The sequence below is a fragment of the Meleagris gallopavo genome, chromosome 13 (assembly GCF_905368555.1).
Source record: "Meleagris gallopavo chromosome 13, MGAL_WU_HG_1.1, whole genome shotgun sequence".
NCBI classification, from domain to species: domain Eukaryota; kingdom Metazoa; phylum Chordata; class Aves; order Galliformes; family Phasianidae; genus Meleagris; species Meleagris gallopavo.
This window is the reverse complement of record NC_139416.1, coordinates 2816695-2833998: the sequence shown is the minus strand read 5'-3', so window position 1 is coordinate 2833998 and position 17304 is coordinate 2816695. Positions and strand designations below refer to the sequence as shown.

At 45.1% G+C, this 17304-nt stretch overlaps 1 protein-coding gene across 4 annotated transcripts in view; it reads left to right on the top strand.

Moving 5' to 3' along the window:
• Positions 1-6669: 6669 nt before the first annotated feature.
• The window catches only part of NFATC3 (nuclear factor of activated T cells 3), a 59406-nt gene continuing 48771 nt past the window's right edge, over positions 6670-17304 (top strand). Inside the window, exon 1 of one of the 4 annotated variants that reach the window (XM_085234618.1) lies at positions 6670-7115. In XM_085234618.1, coding sequence (XP_085090744.1) covers positions 7016-7115 — 100 coding nt within the window. In that variant the 5' untranslated portion in view covers positions 6670-7015. Of the gene's footprint in view, positions 7116-8529; positions 10294-11076; positions 14010-17304 lie in introns of those variants that run through there. The other 3 variants (XM_085234616.1, XM_085234617.1, XM_010717818.4) reach the window with 3 other exon arrangements.

The following is a 17304-nucleotide window of genomic DNA, read 5'->3' as shown; positions in this document are numbered from 1 at the left end:
TCAGCAAGTGCTTCATAGATGAAACAAAATGAGCAAAAACAAAAATAAATGCAATACAATTTTGCACCGGTAACCACTGGACAGAACTCAGAATTATTTACCCATCCTATAGCGTCATAATGTTGAATTCAATAAATTTTACATTTTCTCCTACCAGTTCTCTCTGAAAATATTTGTTCTGTAGCTTACCATTAGTTATCACCTACTGGAATATTGGTTCTTAGTGTACAGGAGCACAGGTCTGGCCTTCAGAGGACTTTGCAGAGGTCAGACATTAATTTTTGCATTTGCAGACATGATCTGTGACATGCACAGTGAACCCAGACTGCATATTCAAACATTTATGGCCTTTTTGATAAAAGCGAAAAGACTGACCACATGATTTGTTTTTATCTCTGACTAGATGACAACTTTGGGATAAAACTTCCAGTTTGAATATGTTTTAAAAACCCATTTTATTTGAGCATTCATTAAAACTCGGGTTTTTTGTTCAACATAAATTAACAGCTAATCCATTTTTTATGCGTATATGAGACATGAAGACACAGCAACTGCAAATACAGCAACAATACATTTATTTTAAAAGCGTGAACCTTTACCGAGTAATATTCTTCCGGGCCTGACTGTTAATTGAATACCTTGTTGTCCAGCTTGGAAGAATACTCAGTATTTAATCAGTTCTTGCTATCTTTTTGCTTTTTCTGCTTTCCATTCATTTTTAATATGCAGCAGTATATCCCGCAGTCCAGTTTTGCACGTAAGGAGCCACAAAGCCTACTCCTGGGAAGGGGTTATGGTAGAAAGATAAGGACCAGGACTAGCAGCCTCGTGTCTGATAACTGCTGCATTGAGAATTGATTCTGAAACCAAATCAAATAGTTAAACCTCCCGACCCGTGCTCGGTCAAAGAAGCATCAACCCTCTTACATGCAATCTGGTCAGCAAACCAGGCAGAAACTCAATCAACTCAAAACTGGCTGTCAGTTCTGCTTTTATTCCAATGCAAAGGAAAAGCTAAATGCGTACCACCTGGCTGCCTGTCTGACTTCATACTGGCATGGATCACAGCAAAAAGACACGCAAGCACCTGCCACAGCTGGGACATGGCAATCCTGTTCAGCACCTGTTGCCTCTCATCTGAAAGCTGTTGTATCCAAATTAAGATTCTGGGTCAGAAAGCTCATTAGGCACAGACCAAGCAAGTGGTGTGTGCATGTGACCTGACGACTGCAAAATGAATCCACTTCACAAAGCTGGAAGATAGCAGTCCAAAAGCCAAACTGCCAGTGAGCCTTTAGAGCATTCTGTGCATTAGAGCCTATTGTTTTATGTTGGCTTAGTCTGACCCAAGTCAAGGACAAAAGTAATTTGCACAAGGTTGACAGGGCCTTTCACTGAAGAATGAGCCCTGCAGGCTTCATGCAGGCAGTACACTTAGACAAAACAGAGCCATGTCATAGGATTATCGTATTATGTATAGATCCTATAGAGCTAGCTAGAGGCTCAGAGACTGGGGTAATTTTGCTATGACAGTTGTGTGATTGCCCAGTTTGGCTGCCTGGCTGTTCAAGCAGCATTTAAGAGCTATTTCAGACTTCAAAGTTCTTATGCAGAGGCGTGTGCAATCTAAGTAAAAGGAGAGACTACAAAAGTTGTGTTGTCCTCACCTTACAGGGGAAATAAGACAGCATTTAGTAGTGAATATACAGAGAGGAAATTGCTTATGTCCATTGGGAAAGTCTGAAAATTAGCCTACGAGAAATTGGAAGGCTGGAACAGAACCCGTATTTTCTAAGTCCCAGTGCTGTGCCTTAGCAAGAGAACTGTCTGCTGGCTGACAAACATTCAAAAATCAAAGTTGAAATAAAAGTAAGTAAAATGCCCCCCTAGTCTTTGTATCAAGCCTAAGAGCTTTTATGAAACCTTTGAGTTTCCACAAATATTTATCTTATGCAATCATCACTGTGCATTAAAGGATTTTGTTCTTTTTCTGGTAGCAATCTCAATTGTCATCTGATTTCACTCACAAACCACTTTAGGTTTTGTAGTAAGACTCTAAGGTTCCTGTGAAAGCAATCACTTCAGGAGCAAATACCTGTGCCTGGAAGAATGACCTTATGTTTTAATTCCAGTAATAATGCTGCTGGTAATTTTATTTTGCTTTCACTGCATGACCTGAAAGCAAAATACTGTGAACAGAAATTCTGTGAGGAGAGCCATGCAGCCAAGTGCCAGACTTCCAGACCCTCTGCTCTTTCTAATGTGTGTGTGATGGTAACTGCCAAATGAGACTCCAACCCGCTCTGTAAAACTATAGAAATATAAAGCAGCAGAAAACTTTATGAAGTAATGTGTGCAGAATGTTAAACAAACAATAAAGCAAAGCAATGATTATTTAATGTGAAATATATATAGAAGAAAAATATACTGCAGGGCGCTACTGTGACTGCAGGAAGTTTAGGGGAGCGATGAAACTTCCTGGGGTAAACTGTAAAATGGGTAAATGAGACTCTATGACCTCATTAAATTTTTATGTAGGTGTGTTTTTGTCAACACACATCTTGTAGGCAATCCTTTCTTTCTTCCTTTCTTTCTTGCTTTCTGCTTTGAAATCTTGTTCTTACAAATACCCCATTGATTCAGTGCTGAGCATGGAGAGTGAGGTAGGAGTGCTGCAATCAGACAATCAAGGCATAGTGAGTCTTAAAAGGATGACTGCAAATTTTCCCTGAGAACTTAAATTTGTCCAAGTTCAGTCACACTACTCCCTTTTACACTATTTTCTCCTACTGTGTATCTGATGCCTGAATTAGGACAATTCCTAATTTTCCTACAAAACTTTCCAGTGCTCTGCAATCTACTTTTGTTTTTGTTTTCCTTTTAATTCCCCGATGGCAGAAGTTTCACATTTCACCCAGGCACTGGTAATTAGCCAAGGAAATTATTCAAAATGCCAGATGTCACATATTAAATATAAATAACCTATGACCTTGTGTGCAGAATGCAAGACCCTTTTCTATATGGCTGCTGAATTTAACTGTCCTGAACATTGCCTCCTTACTGAAATAGTATCTCTCTCCTACATAACACTCTTCTGCATGCTTAAAAAATGGATTTGCCTAGCTAGCTGTGAGAGAAATAAAAGCTATGCTATTTTGTTTGGATGCCATTTGCAAATGAATGCAAGTGTCTAAGGATATATTTGCAGTGGTTTATATATATTTATATATATATATATATACACACATATCTCCTTTCCAGTACTCATGCTTTTTTCAGTATTAGCTGTAGATGCAGCCAGAGAGCACTATCTGCTGATTCCAGGAGTTCTCCTCTGTGCTTTCTCATCTGCCCTTTCCTTCCACACTGGCGTGTGTGGCTTCTAAACAGGTCCAGATCCGACCACAGAAGGGAACGAGATCAAGCATCTGAAATACAACCTTATGCATTATATTCCTAATTTGAGGCTGTTTGGTTTATTGAATCATGCAGAACAAATGCCTGGCCATGCTTCTTCCAAAGCCTATTCTAGCTACAATTGCACAGCTGGGTTTGATTTGCTGCCCATAGGAAGGGGGAGGAATCCCTGCTACTCCAAGACAAATACAGATCTGGGATGTGGCTGCAGCTCAGAATTCCTTGCTATCCAGCATAGGATGATGCGTGGAAAATAAAACAGAGCACAATGCAGCCCTCAGGTTTTTGGAGCCGAAAGTCACAACACGCCTAGAAAATAGCCCCAGTTTGGAAAGGATTCAACCACCACAGGAAGCATGCTCTTTCCTTCCCAAGGCACGGGCAGTAACTCCAGCTTCTGAGCACATCAAGGTGTATCCCCATCTGGATGCCATAACGCAGCCTGAAAGCAGCGAGGGGAGGAACCACCTATGCATATTGAACAAAGGAGCACACAAAAGCGTTCCCGTGGCACAAAACCACGGCGAAAGAAGGCCGCCCCGGTTCTGCTGCTGGCTGAGCTCAGGGCAGCACGCGTGTGCCAGGTCAGCCATTCGTGCCGCAGCCTCGAGCACGGGGCTGACCCAGGTCCCTGCAAATTGGTGCAAACCCACGTCAGTGCACTGAGGGCTGCTGCCAACGTGGTTATGCCCCAATTACTCTTTGGCTGCGTGGAAAGGTTTGAAGGTTTTTTAGGTTTGGGGAATTCAGTACAGAAAGGATATGTGGTGCAGTGGGGGAGAGAGTGAAATGAAAGATGTGGTGGAGAAAAGACAAAGGATTGGCAAGAAGCACAAGTTCTGAACTGAAAGAGCTGGATATATCTGACTTTGAAGTACAAAGCCTTGTGGAGATAATTGTAAATAACCATTAATTGCTTAGAGCCCAGCCTTACTTTCTACAAAGTCTGTAAGTTGCTCCTCTTGGCTCGGTGGTCATAAGGTAGCAGATTGCTCTGCTGTATTTCAGGGTATGAAGTCCATGCGGCCTTTTTCCCCTTTCACTGACAGCACTCCCTGATGACCTGCAGCTACCACTGGTACTGGATACCTGCCTCAGACAGGAGAGGAAGGATTTGTTTTGCATCTAAAGGAAATAGGCGGCATTTTACATATTCAGCATGCTGATTAGAACTTCATGCTGAGCATCTTATCAAGGAACCTGGATTGCATTCACGTGGCCCCTTACAGAGAGAACAAATTTGGCTGTATTTTTCTCCAGGGACATGCATAATGAATACTCTCCTGGTACAGCAGAACAGGAAACAGCTACAGTTACTCCACGTGCTGTAATCTGACACAGCCATTATTTAACAATAAGATGAATTGATATATCTGCTTTGAAATTGTAAAAGGTTGCCCAAAAATTTTCAGAGAAAAAATAGCTAAGAACCATTTTATATATACCACATCATCCTAAAGTTCATTGTAGACCTCTTCTCATTCAGGACCGCACGAGGGCTTTTTTTAACCCTTGGTTAATCCAATTACACATTCTTTTCCAGCTTGCCTTGCTGCATGACCTTGGCCTTAGAGGTAAGGGGAGGCTGCAGCCAGGGCTGAGCTCATGGTGTGGGGCTGGGCTTCCTCCAGGAGGCACCCAGGTGCACCGGGAGCATCACCCACAGCCTCAGCACTGAATGAACAGCAGCTGCAGCCCCACACGCATTTTATAGCAAGGAACAACCGCTGTGTGGGGAGCAGCAACAGAAAGGATGCTGCGTTAGGACAACAAGGGGGAAGAAAAATGTGTGTTCTTCAGCACAGATCACTGAGCTTCCTTCTCTCCACATCAGCTTTCTTCTCTGGCTTCTACTCAGCCTATGAAGAGACTATCCAGTGATAACACAGGAGTGGGGCTAGTTTAAGTCTGTCTGGATCCACCTCAACAATAACAAAAGACAGATGGGACTGCTGGAGAGCCCAGTGCAGAGCTTCAAAGATGATGGGGGGCCTGGAGCATCTCCTGTATGAGGAAAGGCTGAGAGCTTTGGGGCTGGGGAAGAGGAAACTGAGGGGGGATCTCATCAATGCTTATCCGTATCTGAAGGGTGGGGAAGTCAAATGGATGGGGCCAGGCTCTTTACAGTGGTGCCTGGCGATAGAACAAGGGGTGACAGGCACAAACTGGAACACGGGAAGTTCCAGATAAGCACGAGGAAGAATTTCTTTACTGTGAGGGTGATAGGGCGCTGGCAGAGGCTGCCCAGAGGGGTGGTGGGCTCTCTTTCTCTGAAGATACTCAAACCCACCTGGATGCTTTCCTGTGCAGCAGGAACCGCTCCAACAGCAGGGCTGGACTGGGGGAGCTCCAGAGGTCCTTTCCAGCCCTTACAATTCTGTGAAAATTACAGTCTTATGAAGCTCCTGTGCACTGAAAAACGTTCAGTTTGTTGTTTGTGACCAAGACGGCGTGATTAACGAGGCGGTAACACACACAGACCTTTGGTTTCACACGGCCATGCGATCACAGCAGTGGTTCTAGTTAACTGATTTCAGAACTTGGCAGCATAGCCTGGTTCCTTAGTACCTGAAAGGCACAGCAGGGCTAATTCCAGAAGTTTATCAGTCTCTATCACAAATAAAACTGTGAACACCCCACAACTGACCTTCAAGACCACACGGCTAGGTACGAGCAGGCCTTGAGCTCCCATCCGTACCGACGGCACAGAGCTAGTACCTTCCTGCCTTCCCCATCTGAGCAGCAACCCGACTGCACAGCTCAGGCTGCGCGGGGTTCCGTTCTACCAGCTCAGCCCACTCCCCTGCAGCAAGAGCATCGGCACCGCCCGGGCCGGCGGCAACAACGGCCGCAGCTCCGCACGTGCTTTCAGCCTTTTCCTTCCTTCAGCACGAGATGCGGGGCAACGCACGACGACGCTCCGGCATTCCCACGCTCTTCTCCGCGTCCGCGGGGCCGCTCCTTCGCACGGAGCGCTGCCGGTCCGCCCCCCGCAGCCCCCAGGCGCTGCCCGGCCGCGGAGCCGTTGCGGCGCGAGAGGAGCGACACGTGGCACCCCGCCCCTCGGCACGGCCGGCCCGCTCCCGCTGGGCGGCGCCTCCGCGCCCGACGACCGACTACATCCCCCGGCGGTCCCCGCGGCGCCACGCGAGGGGAGCGGCGAGGGGGCGGTGCTGCGTGACGTCCCTCCGTCCTTCGCCGCCCGCTCGGCGGCGCGGGTCACGAGGAGCCCTCGGTGCGGCCGACGTCACGGGCGAGCGCCGCGCGAGAGGGCGCGGGTGTGGGAATCGCCGGGAGGGGGCGGGGTCGGCGGGCGCGCGCGGGGCGGGGGCGGGGCCGGCGTCGGCCCGTAGCGGGCGCCCTTCCCCCGTGAGTGACAGAAGGCGCCCGGGCACGGCCGCTCGCGCCGAGGTCGGAGCAGCCGCTCGCGCCGCCGCCTGCCGCGCGCCCCCCCGCCTCGCGCCCCCTCCCCTCCCCTCGGCCACGCGCGGTGCCATGAGGCGGCCCTGAGGGGCGGCGGCCACAGCGCAGCCCGGCGCGGAGCCCGGCGCGGCCCGGCGGGGCGACGGCGTCCCGCTTCGCCTCGCCGGCCAAACCCATGACTACGGCAAACTGCGGAGCCAACGACGAGTTCGACTTCAGGCTGATCTTCGGGGAGGACGGGCAGCCCGGGCCCGGGCCGCCGCTGGGCCCTGCAGGTGCGGTGCCGGCCGGGCCGTTGGGGGGAGTGGGGGGGCGGCTTCCTGTTTTCCTCACGGCGCGGCGGGGGGGCGGGGAGCGGCCGTACCGCCCTCGGCGCTCGGGCCGAGCCCGGCGGGGCGCGGAGGGGCGATGAGACGAGGGGCGGCCCGGCCCCGCCGCCGTCGTTGGGAGGGGAAAAACTGAAGGAAAAAAAAAAAAGAGAGACCGAAAACTCGGGTTGCGCGGGAGGCAGGGAGGGACGGGGCCGGGAGGAGCGAGGCAAAAAGTTGCGTCCGCAGGGCGTTGTTGCCGCGCCGTGCGGGGCTGCGCGGCGATCGCGCGGAGGTGCGGGGCGGCTGTTGGTGCGGAGCTGCGCGCAGCCATGTTGGGCCGCCTGCGGGCCGCGCCGCTTCGGTGGGAAAAGTGCTCCGCGTTCCGTGCGGCTTGTTCCTGAAGTGAAGTCCGGCTTTTTTAGTGTTAAGTTTTAGCTTACAGATTCCTTGGACAAAAAAAAGGGGGAAAAAAAAAAAAAAGATTTTCCTTCCTTATTTTCCGACTTAACGGGAACGTTAAAAAGCAGATGGTGCTTTTGGGAAGGAGACCTGAGTTCTGCTAGCCAAAGTAAACGCATTGTGGACCAGATGGGCAGGATGCGTGCAAGTCAAACGGGAAACAGTGGGGATGCTACTCAATTACAAAAAAAATTGATGGCGTTCCAATTTCTGTGCACTTTTCACATAATACTGGTGATCTAAACTGTGTTACTTAGTGAGGGATTGATGAAAATGAGAAAACGTTCGTTGGAAGACAGGGCATTATAGTGGGCACGGAGGTGATGGGTCAGGAGTTAGACTTCATGATTCTGGAGTTCTTTTCCAACCTTAGCAATTCTATAATACTTGTATTTTGGTACCTTAACAAATGGTTCAGATGCTGCCTTACATAGCGAAAAATTTCCGTGTTTGATATGTTAAGACTTATTTTTAAGGCAAGTTTGAAAACGTGATAGTCGAACCATGAAGTGATCGGTTGCTGTAGCACTCAGTAAGAGTGCTGCCTGCATCCTGCCTGCATCCCTGGCTGAGGAGCTCCTGGTTGGTGGTGTGTAGACGTGGGCTGGAGGTGGAAGGGTTGGGATCAGTCAGTGGAAGCTCTGCTAGAGTTCAGCTGTTAATGCTGCCTGTGTGTTGACGACTGGATTCTGTAAAAGCAAAGATCCAAATTGGAAATCTCTTTATCTTTTGTTTTCCCCTCATCTGAGCACAATAGATGAACAGAAACTTTTAGATCTCTGCAAGGAGAGTATTTAGACCGTATGTTTCATAGCCCTATATCTCTAGCTTCAGTGATGATGGCAGTTGTGCGGCAAAATAAGCATAAGGGTATTTTCTTTCCTAATGGAAGGTCATGTTAAAACATGTAGTCACAGGGAAAGGTGCTTAATTTGAAATAAATAATATTCAAATTGCCAAGTCTCCTGGGATCACTTGAAGACAAATTGTTGTGCTTCGTGCTGTATCTTTGGATGTTTGGGATTGCATCCCTGTGAAAGAGGTGTTGGGTACAAAGTTTTTGCACAAATAGCGCAGAAATCTACGTTAATGTTTTTGTTTGTGCTGAGACTGCTGTAGTGATAGCATTTAATTATTCTGGATATATAGATGTATTTATAAGTTTTTTTTTATTTTAATTTTTGACTTTTTAATCAAAAATAAGAAAATGTGAGCTGTTCTTTCATGTAATGTACTTCTGATTCTGAACTACTGCGCAGATGTTGATCTGAGGCTGGAGATTACCTTTTTGTGTGACTTTGAAAGGATAGTAGGAGAAATTAAAGCAGCCTGTTTTCCAAGTTAATATATAGAGCAATTTCAGTGGTTTTCAGGACGCTTGAACCAGAGTACTTAGTTTTGTGCTGAGTGGCAGAAAATGAGATCAGTGTTCTGCAGCAGTGCTTGCACATCTAGTCTGAAAGTGGCAGTTTGTACTGATGGGGGGGAAATGCATGAAGGATGGTTCAGAAGTGCTCGGAAGTCTGTACTGTGATATAGCAGTCTGCAGCATACTTCATTTAAAATCAGAGGGATTGCTCATTTCATATACCTCGTGTGCTGGCGTGCAAATTTGGTTGTGTTGAGAAGCATCTCAGGTAGTTGTAAATGGTGATCAGGCACTGAGTGCCTTCTGTAGTGCCTTTCTCTTGTAGTTCCGTGTCCCAAGGAAGCAGCAAGGGATTGCTTTTGTCTGGCAGTGTTCAGCAGCCAGCACAGGTGGTGGAGTTCTGGGGACTGATGGGCTTCATCTTTCTGACAGAATAATCCAGGCCTTCAGTGATACAGCATTCTGAAGTGAACCGAATCCCTTTGCTGCAGAACTGTTCTATCAGTTGCAGGAGAGTCTGATTGCATCTTGCCATGTTCTGTCAGTTGCATTGAGGTCCTGTGCACTCTTGTACAATAGACTGTCAAATAAGTGGCTTTGTGAAATGTATTTGAGGTGTCTCCACCTTTTTACTAAAAAGAGATTTTTGACATTTCTGTATTTGATACTTGAATTAAAAAAAAAACAACAAAAAAAAACTTTTTTTCTGATGCCCCTACCCTGCTTGCCTCCAGCACTTCAATGCAATTCAGTGTAATTTTGAGAAGTTTGAATTTCGAATTTATTAGGTGTTAAGCAAATAAGCATCGTGGTCTCTGTGCTGCTGTTAAAGCTCATCTGTTGAGATGAAGTTCACTGGTGAAATACTGAGCTGTGCAAAAGGGAGCAAGGATGAGTTGCTGTGATGTTTCTTTAGCTGAATTTTTATTTTCAGAGTTTATCTTCTGTTTCAAAAACTGTATTTTTTATGAGGGAGGGGCTCTTTAAAGAACTCAGAGTATGTAGTACGGAGCTGGGAATTCAGGATCTTGTGAAGTTCTGTACCATCCAAAATTATTTCTTGTTGGTTTATGAAATGTGGGGTGGTTTAAAATCAGAGGCTGCAAGCTGTTCAATATCCAGAAAAGGAATTATTTAATTAGGAGGTACAGGCAGTTGAGTGGTTGGTGCTGCAGTTCAGAGCCCTGCAGAAGCTCTGTGAGAGCGAGAGGCAGGCTGAGGCTTTGTTACCCAGAATGGCTGCCCTGACCCCCCCAGCCTTTTGTTCTTCAGTTATGGAGGAGGAGAAATTCCTGTTACCTGCTTGCTTTCTGTGTAGGTTGTCATCCTTTGTCGCTTTTTGTTTGTTTTCACCAGATTTGACTGCTTTACTGCGAAAAGCCAAAATTATTCTCCTTGGAGTTTTTGTTCATAATATCTGTTCTATTTTCTTGGAAACTGTGAAGAAAAGTAAAAAAAAAAAATTCTGCATATTTTCCGTGACTTGATATTTGGTTAAGTAATACTGTTTAGTAATCTTGTTACTGGTACATTATTTCTCACAGTCCTCCTTACCTCCTGAGAAGAAAACAGACGGAGTTGTGGGTTGTTTGATTTATTTTGTTTGTTTGTTCTGTTTTTGTGTCCCAGTTTGGTGATGAATTTAGTGACAATTCAGAATGCCTTTGTTAGCTGGAGCCTTGCTCCACTGGAGGACACTATAACTGGTCTTGGCTCTGCAGCTTATTTGAAAGCTTCCATAATTCTGTGCTACTTCAAGTTTTTTTCTTCTAGCTTAGAGCCGTTAGCTTACTGGTTCAAGGCCATTTCCAAATACCAATACACATTATGCCATCGTGAATATCAAAGTAATACCATATTTTTTCTTGAAGTCTTCTATATTTGTTCTTCGTTCTCTGTGAGCACCTTGGAACTCCTTGGGCTGCTCTGCAAGTCCTGCTGCCTGTGTGCTGAGCACTCCAAAGTGATGTCTGCCACTGCGTTGGCCTCAGCAACTCAGCAGTTCTCTGCAGCAGAAGTGGACACTGCATGAGAGTCTTTTAATTTAGGAATGTAGTAGAAAAATATTAGAACTGATAACTTGTACTGAAAAAAATACTATAATACTAGTCTTTATAGCTTTGCTTTGATCACTGATATCTAAAGTAACCTCCACTTCTTCAACATGTATTTGTGACATTGCTGTCAGAGGCTGTTGGTAGAGAGTAGGAGATAGGCTAAAATATTTATAGAAGTTTGTAGTGTGCTTGAACTTCTTGTTCTTTTCCCTAAGATGGTGTTTAAGGTAGGCAAAGCTAAGAAAGTCAAGTTGTGGTAGGAAAGAAAATAGTCTCATAATTAGACAAGGTGGAAAATCGAAGGCTGAATGCTGGCAGTTGTTGGGTGCTCAAGGTGCGAGCCGAGCAGGGTGTGCTGTGCTGACATCCTTTCTGTGACTGCGTACTTCTGGCCCTGAACTGCCACAAAGTCTGCTTTCCTTCACCAGGAGCAGCTCGTGGGATGTGATCTGCTGAAGTCTTTTTCAGAGTCCATTCTTCTACCCATCTGTTAAGCCCTTTTAGTCCATTTAGGTTTGGTTGTCTGTGGGTAGGGGAGAAAGTCTTTGCGCAGGATGGTAACTCTGAGGTTAATGGGTATAATTTGAGCCATTCGTGTAAGTACAGCAGTCTGTGTAGGTCTGTAAATGTTTGCTGTATGAAAGAGAGCTCCTGAGTTAATGCCAACATCAGCTGGTGCAGGAAAGAAATGAATGAGCAAATTGCATGAGTCTCTTTGTGTTTTTTTTTTGTTGTTTTGTTTTGTTTTGTTTTTTTTCCCCTTCTAGAGGTAAACCAAAATATTTGTTTATTTGATATTGAGCACTAAATGTATTTCAGGAGGAACCACCACTTGAGGGGAAATTGAATTACTGCCACTGTTTTATTTCACAAGGTGGTGATCTGTGATGTGCACGTGAAGGCCGATGTGTGGGGCACGATGCAAATGGCGCATGGGCTGCGGTTATATAAAGTGCTGGTGGAGGGCAGGGGAGCCAAGCAGCTGCAGCAGGCTGAAAATAGAGGGTCTGTGACGTGGACTTTGTGACGTGGAGATAATAGAGACGTACTGAGGAAGTACCAAAGGAAAATTTGTATTGAAATGAAATCTGGTATCAATTAAGTCAGAGTTGCTGGGCTACACTAAAACAGAAATCATGGGAGGTTGACACATTCAGATGTGTTGCTTCTTTCCATATTATGCTCACTACATGAAGTCTCCCCTGTTTGAATGAAGCTTGACCAGAACGAGACCCTTTGGCAAACTACCCAATTCTCATGTGTGCTGTTGCAAGGCAGTTGTAGTTGCACGTGATCTAATGTCATCACTTTCATGGTTTGGCTCTGCATTGCACATCGAGGCACACTAATGCACAAGTTTCAGAAAGATCACTGGCTTGGCCAAATGTCACTTACTTCATGTGAGCATTCAGCCTCACATGCTGCTCTCTGTTCCCCTCCTCCCCCCTGGATATTGGGCACAGTGCAAGTTTGAACAAATGCTGAGGGCTGGGTTGTGGAAGATTGTCTTGGTGCAAAAAACATTTGTGCCAGTGCTTGTTTCTTAAAGATTTCTGAATGCTGGAAATAAACTTTCTTTAAAGAGAAAGTAGCTCTCTACTTAAAATGCGACTGTCTTTTTTCCTTTTTGTTTGTATTCTGAAGCTGCAAGCAGTTGATTATATCCCACTAGAGGACTGGTTAAGTAATGTTGCTGTTGAACGAGTGAGAAATAAGAGTAGATTGGGCTCTGCTCGATAGTAAGCAGCAATTTGGCTGTTCACAGCAGTAACGTAAATACTGGAGTTGTTGCCTAAAGCTGCCCTAGGGGGCCAGGGAAGTACGTGGAGCAGAGCTGGCAGTCAGCCCAGCCTGTAAAGCAGCATCCAGGTCCGTGCATTTGTCCAGGCATGCTGTGTGGGGCTCAGATGACAGTGGAATTGAAGATGAGTGAAATGATCGGTAGGGCTAGGTGAAATGGCAAAGCAGGAGCAAGCTTATTCCTGAGTCAGTGTTCTGTTCTGCCTTTAGAACACCCATCCGTACGGGTTTTTGTGAAACGCTGGTGGCGTGGGTCATTAGCAAACCTTGTGAAGCTGTTCAGTCTGAGGAGCTGCCAGGCTGTCGATGAGCTGGCTGGCATCGGCTGTTCACTGAACAGCTGAACTTAATCATTTACTGCTCCTGTGGCTGAATATCCCACCGACATCGTGTGCTGTGGATTCTTGTCAAGGAAAGGATGATGGGGTGATGGAAATTGTTTTCCTTAGGTTTTTGAGGAGGTCTAGTTTTTGTTTTTAGGTACTTGGGGAAGTGGGAGGAAAAAAGTCTTGTTTGGTTTGGTGGTTTTTTTGTTTTTTAAAGCAGGAAGAAATACTGCATAAAAGACAGTTGTAGGTGAACACATGGGCAGGTACTACAGTTGATTCACCACCCCTAGAAATGTGGGATCTTGTTATTAGCATTTGTTTAAAAAATTGCTTCTTAGATTGTTCATCACTTCCAAAAATGAGAAATAGTTATAACAAAATATTGCTAGTTGGGGTTGGATTTTCTGAATAACACGTTTGTTGAGGGAAATATTCAGAATATTCCTTCACTTTTAGATCCTTTCAAATCTAGATTTTTGTTTTTTAGATATGAGCCCATTCAGGACTGCAGGAGGCAAAAACCTTGAATTCATTACTTAACAAGAATCTGTGTCCTGTGACTATTAATTTCCATTTTTAAAAGCCAGTGCTGTGAGAGATAGCTTCTTCCATTCTGTTTTTTAAATTGTTTTATATTGTTATGAGCAAATAGAGAAATGGGAAGATCACTTAGGGATAAATTCAGCGGTTAGCAGCCATTGTGCTGCACCACGGAGGGAATTCGTGTTGTGACTGGAGGTGGCTGTGACAGCAGCACAGTGTTACCTTCTAACTAAATTGATTTACCAAATCCTTGCATCACCCGAAATGAAACCCACACCAAAAACAGAATTTCAAGCTGATGGTGAGTTCAGGATGCGAGTTCAGGATGCTTTTATTAACTGTGACAGTGGTTTGCTGCTTTGGCTGACTGGATAAAGGGCTGTAATAATGTCTGCAATAATTTATAAGCATGCATACGTACTTTAAGTAAAATGTAGCAGTTGCCTGAGTCACAGACAGAAAGGAGCAGCGGAGATGGAGTAACAACACAATTACAGAAGGTTTTAGCAGGGTAATTTGGGACAGCTGTACTGAAGTGACAATGCGAGATGAGAATGTGTAGTTTAATACAAAGAAGCCACTAAAAAAATCTGTCAACATTTTGTATTGTGTACAGCTTCTTTAAATTAGATCAAAGTTCCTGCGTTTCATCGGTGTAAATTATCAGGTCTAGGTGTACAAGCAGCAGCTGCTAGTACCTTTTGTATTGCTTGGCTCTTCTGCTGGCAGGGGGAGGATTTGTTTTTAAACTGATTACGTCAGTATCTGGTGAAGCCTTCGCTCCTGCTGGAATAAACACAAGTTATTTAGGACTCTACAAAGAAATATAAAGTTCCAGAGTTTGCATGTGGCACAGTCATGTTCTTCCTTCTATTTTGGGGGATTATTCTGAAAGTTGCTGCAGAATTGGCATTCTTTCTCTGCCTCAGTGTTCACTTGGCTGTTGGGTTGGCTTCCCCTTGGCTGTTTCCCCAAGCACCTGCCTGTCTGTTAGAGTCTCATTTCTGCTCATTGTACCACATCAGTCAGTTAACAGTGAATTCAGGGGGTTGCTAATTCTTCGCTGGTGCCAGCATTTCTCATTCTGGCTCATTTCAGTCTCTCTTTGAGATTTGTGTATGTGAAGTTTACATATTAATGAGTTGAAGCACAGAGTTATCGGTCCGGTAGGGTTGCCTGCAGCAGAATGGAAGGGTTTGCCCTCTGTTGTGCAGCAGAACAGCTGCAGGAGTGTGGCTTTGATGAGGTGTGAGATGTTCCCAAACTAGTTTGCTCAGATCCCATTAACATCAATCTCAGCATCTGTGTCATGCTCTGAACAGAAAGAGACATGCCTCCAGTTCTGCCTCCCCTTCTCGTACTGTATAAGTTAGCTTTTCTCCACTAAAACTTTTTGCCTTCACCACTTGTGTTCTTTTTCAACAAGCTTTCTCAGAGGCCACAACCTGTGTCATTATGCTTTCCTATAAATGAAGATGCTCATTTTCTTGCACACTTCTGTGCTGGGTGTGTTGTTTTTATTTTGCTGTGGCCTTACTTTAGTGCTCTGGACATGGAAAGTCAGCTTCTCTGTAGTGCTTGCTCTGGGACTGAAGCAGACAATACACTAGAAGTCTCAGTATAGATCAGGCTGCTGTCAATAAGCTCATGGGTGTTAGAAGTTCATCAGTGGCCAATGCAGTCATGTAGGCAGTTAGGTGACAATTTCAGTTTCTAGATAGAGCAGTAACCAGGGAGAACCCTTTATGAAGTCTTTCAGGTTTGCCCCCAAAAGTGAGATGGATTGTGAGTGATAATTCAGCTTACAGTACCAACAATCCAGACAAACCTTTGGCCAGCAGCTATAGCACGTAATTCCCTTTTTCTCCTCAGTCACTTACTGTCATTTTGTTTCTGTCACCGCTCATCTTCCTGTGGTCAGCCACAGCACAACAGTTTCAGAGTGCTTGGTCTTGGTCCCTGCATCCACACATACCAGATGCTCAGGGAATGCAGGACTAAGTTCTTTCACAACATCTGGTAACTGAACAGGTAGAACACTGTACTTTATCTGGAAAAGAGCAGTAACAACTGCATGTTATTAAATGCTGTGTGGAGGTATTGCACCATTTAAAAAAATCTCTAAACTGCTTGGGTCGTGTTGAGCTGATTTTCAATCTTACACTGAATGATGGGTGAGACTTCAGGCTGGAGGGCAGCAGCTTGCCTTTAGCTGTGAGGGTCTGGTGCCCTAAAGTAGGATGTCCTCTGGAGTGACACACCCACAGAAGGAAAAGGGAAGCAAAGAGCAGCCTTGGAACTTGCAGATTTTTAAAGCAAAAAGTAAATATTTTTCTTTCACCTGTTATGAATATTAATGGGTAATCCTTAAATACCAAATCACAAGCTTTAAAAAGCTTTCACTTAAAAGCTTGCTTTATACTCAGCAGAAATACCAGGAGAGGCTGAGAAGGCACAGGTATAAACAGTGCCTCGCGCTTCCGGTTGCTGTTTTCTGTTCTTGTAAGTGAGAATGACAGTCCTGTTGAAGCTTACTGCTACAAGCTGGACTCTTTGGCCTGCTTTTTACATTGGTCTAATCGGCATCTCTCAAAGCACTTTGCAGTGAAAGATTAGGAAAACTTGTATTTTAAACACATGGAAGAAAGTAGCAAACTGCGTTGATCTGTTGAGAAACAAGTACGTAATTTTTTGGAACATGCTTATGGCTTATTTGATTTTCATGTTTATTTAGACTTATGTGCCAAATAAAATTTAATGACTGTTATTTCCCTATTTGGAACTGAATTCTGTTACGTTACTCCACGGCCAGCCATTCCAGTTTAAATGTTGTACCAGGCTGTGGCCTGGGGCTTTAACTGCATGTTACATTTCTGTTTGGTAGTGCAGCCACCTGCGGTTCCTGTCCTGGTTGCTTGTTTCTCCATATGTCCTAAGGCTTATGTTACTGCACTGTAAATCAGATTGCCAAAATCATCTGGGTTAAAAATACGTCTCTTCTCATTGCCCTTCCCCCTTTGTGTGGGTGGGTGGGCAGTTACTGCTGAAAAAACCTAAGGTGGAGCTCCATCCTGCCAGCCTGCCTGTTCTTTTTTTAATGCAGTGTCAGTTGTAAACATTTGATATGCTGTATGATTCTCTTGCTTCAACTACTGCAGTTCGTTACTGTTCTGCGGTTCTACTGAGAAGAGCTCATTCTCATCAGACTAGAATTTGGAAGCTTCCACTGTAGAAAAGATTCTTTTTCTTGCACATTTCCATTGTCCTTGCTTAACACAAGAAGATGAGTAAAATTGGCAAGTGAAATGCTGATGGCCGTGACAGAGCTGCCTCTTGCGTATGTGACTGACAGAAGTACATTTATTTCTGTCCTTTTTGAGTAATCAGATATGCATGAAACAGAGCACAGAATCATCGAACAGGGAGAAGTCCTTTACAAAATGAGGTTGATATAAATCATCTCTTTCCTGAAAGCTTTGCACTGCTGTTCTGTGTGTCTGTGGGCTTGGAGTGTAAAGAGGTGTTTTCCGTCTGCTCCACGTTGTCACTCTAATTGTTTTACCAATTTATGCTTTTTTATTACCATATTTGGTGGC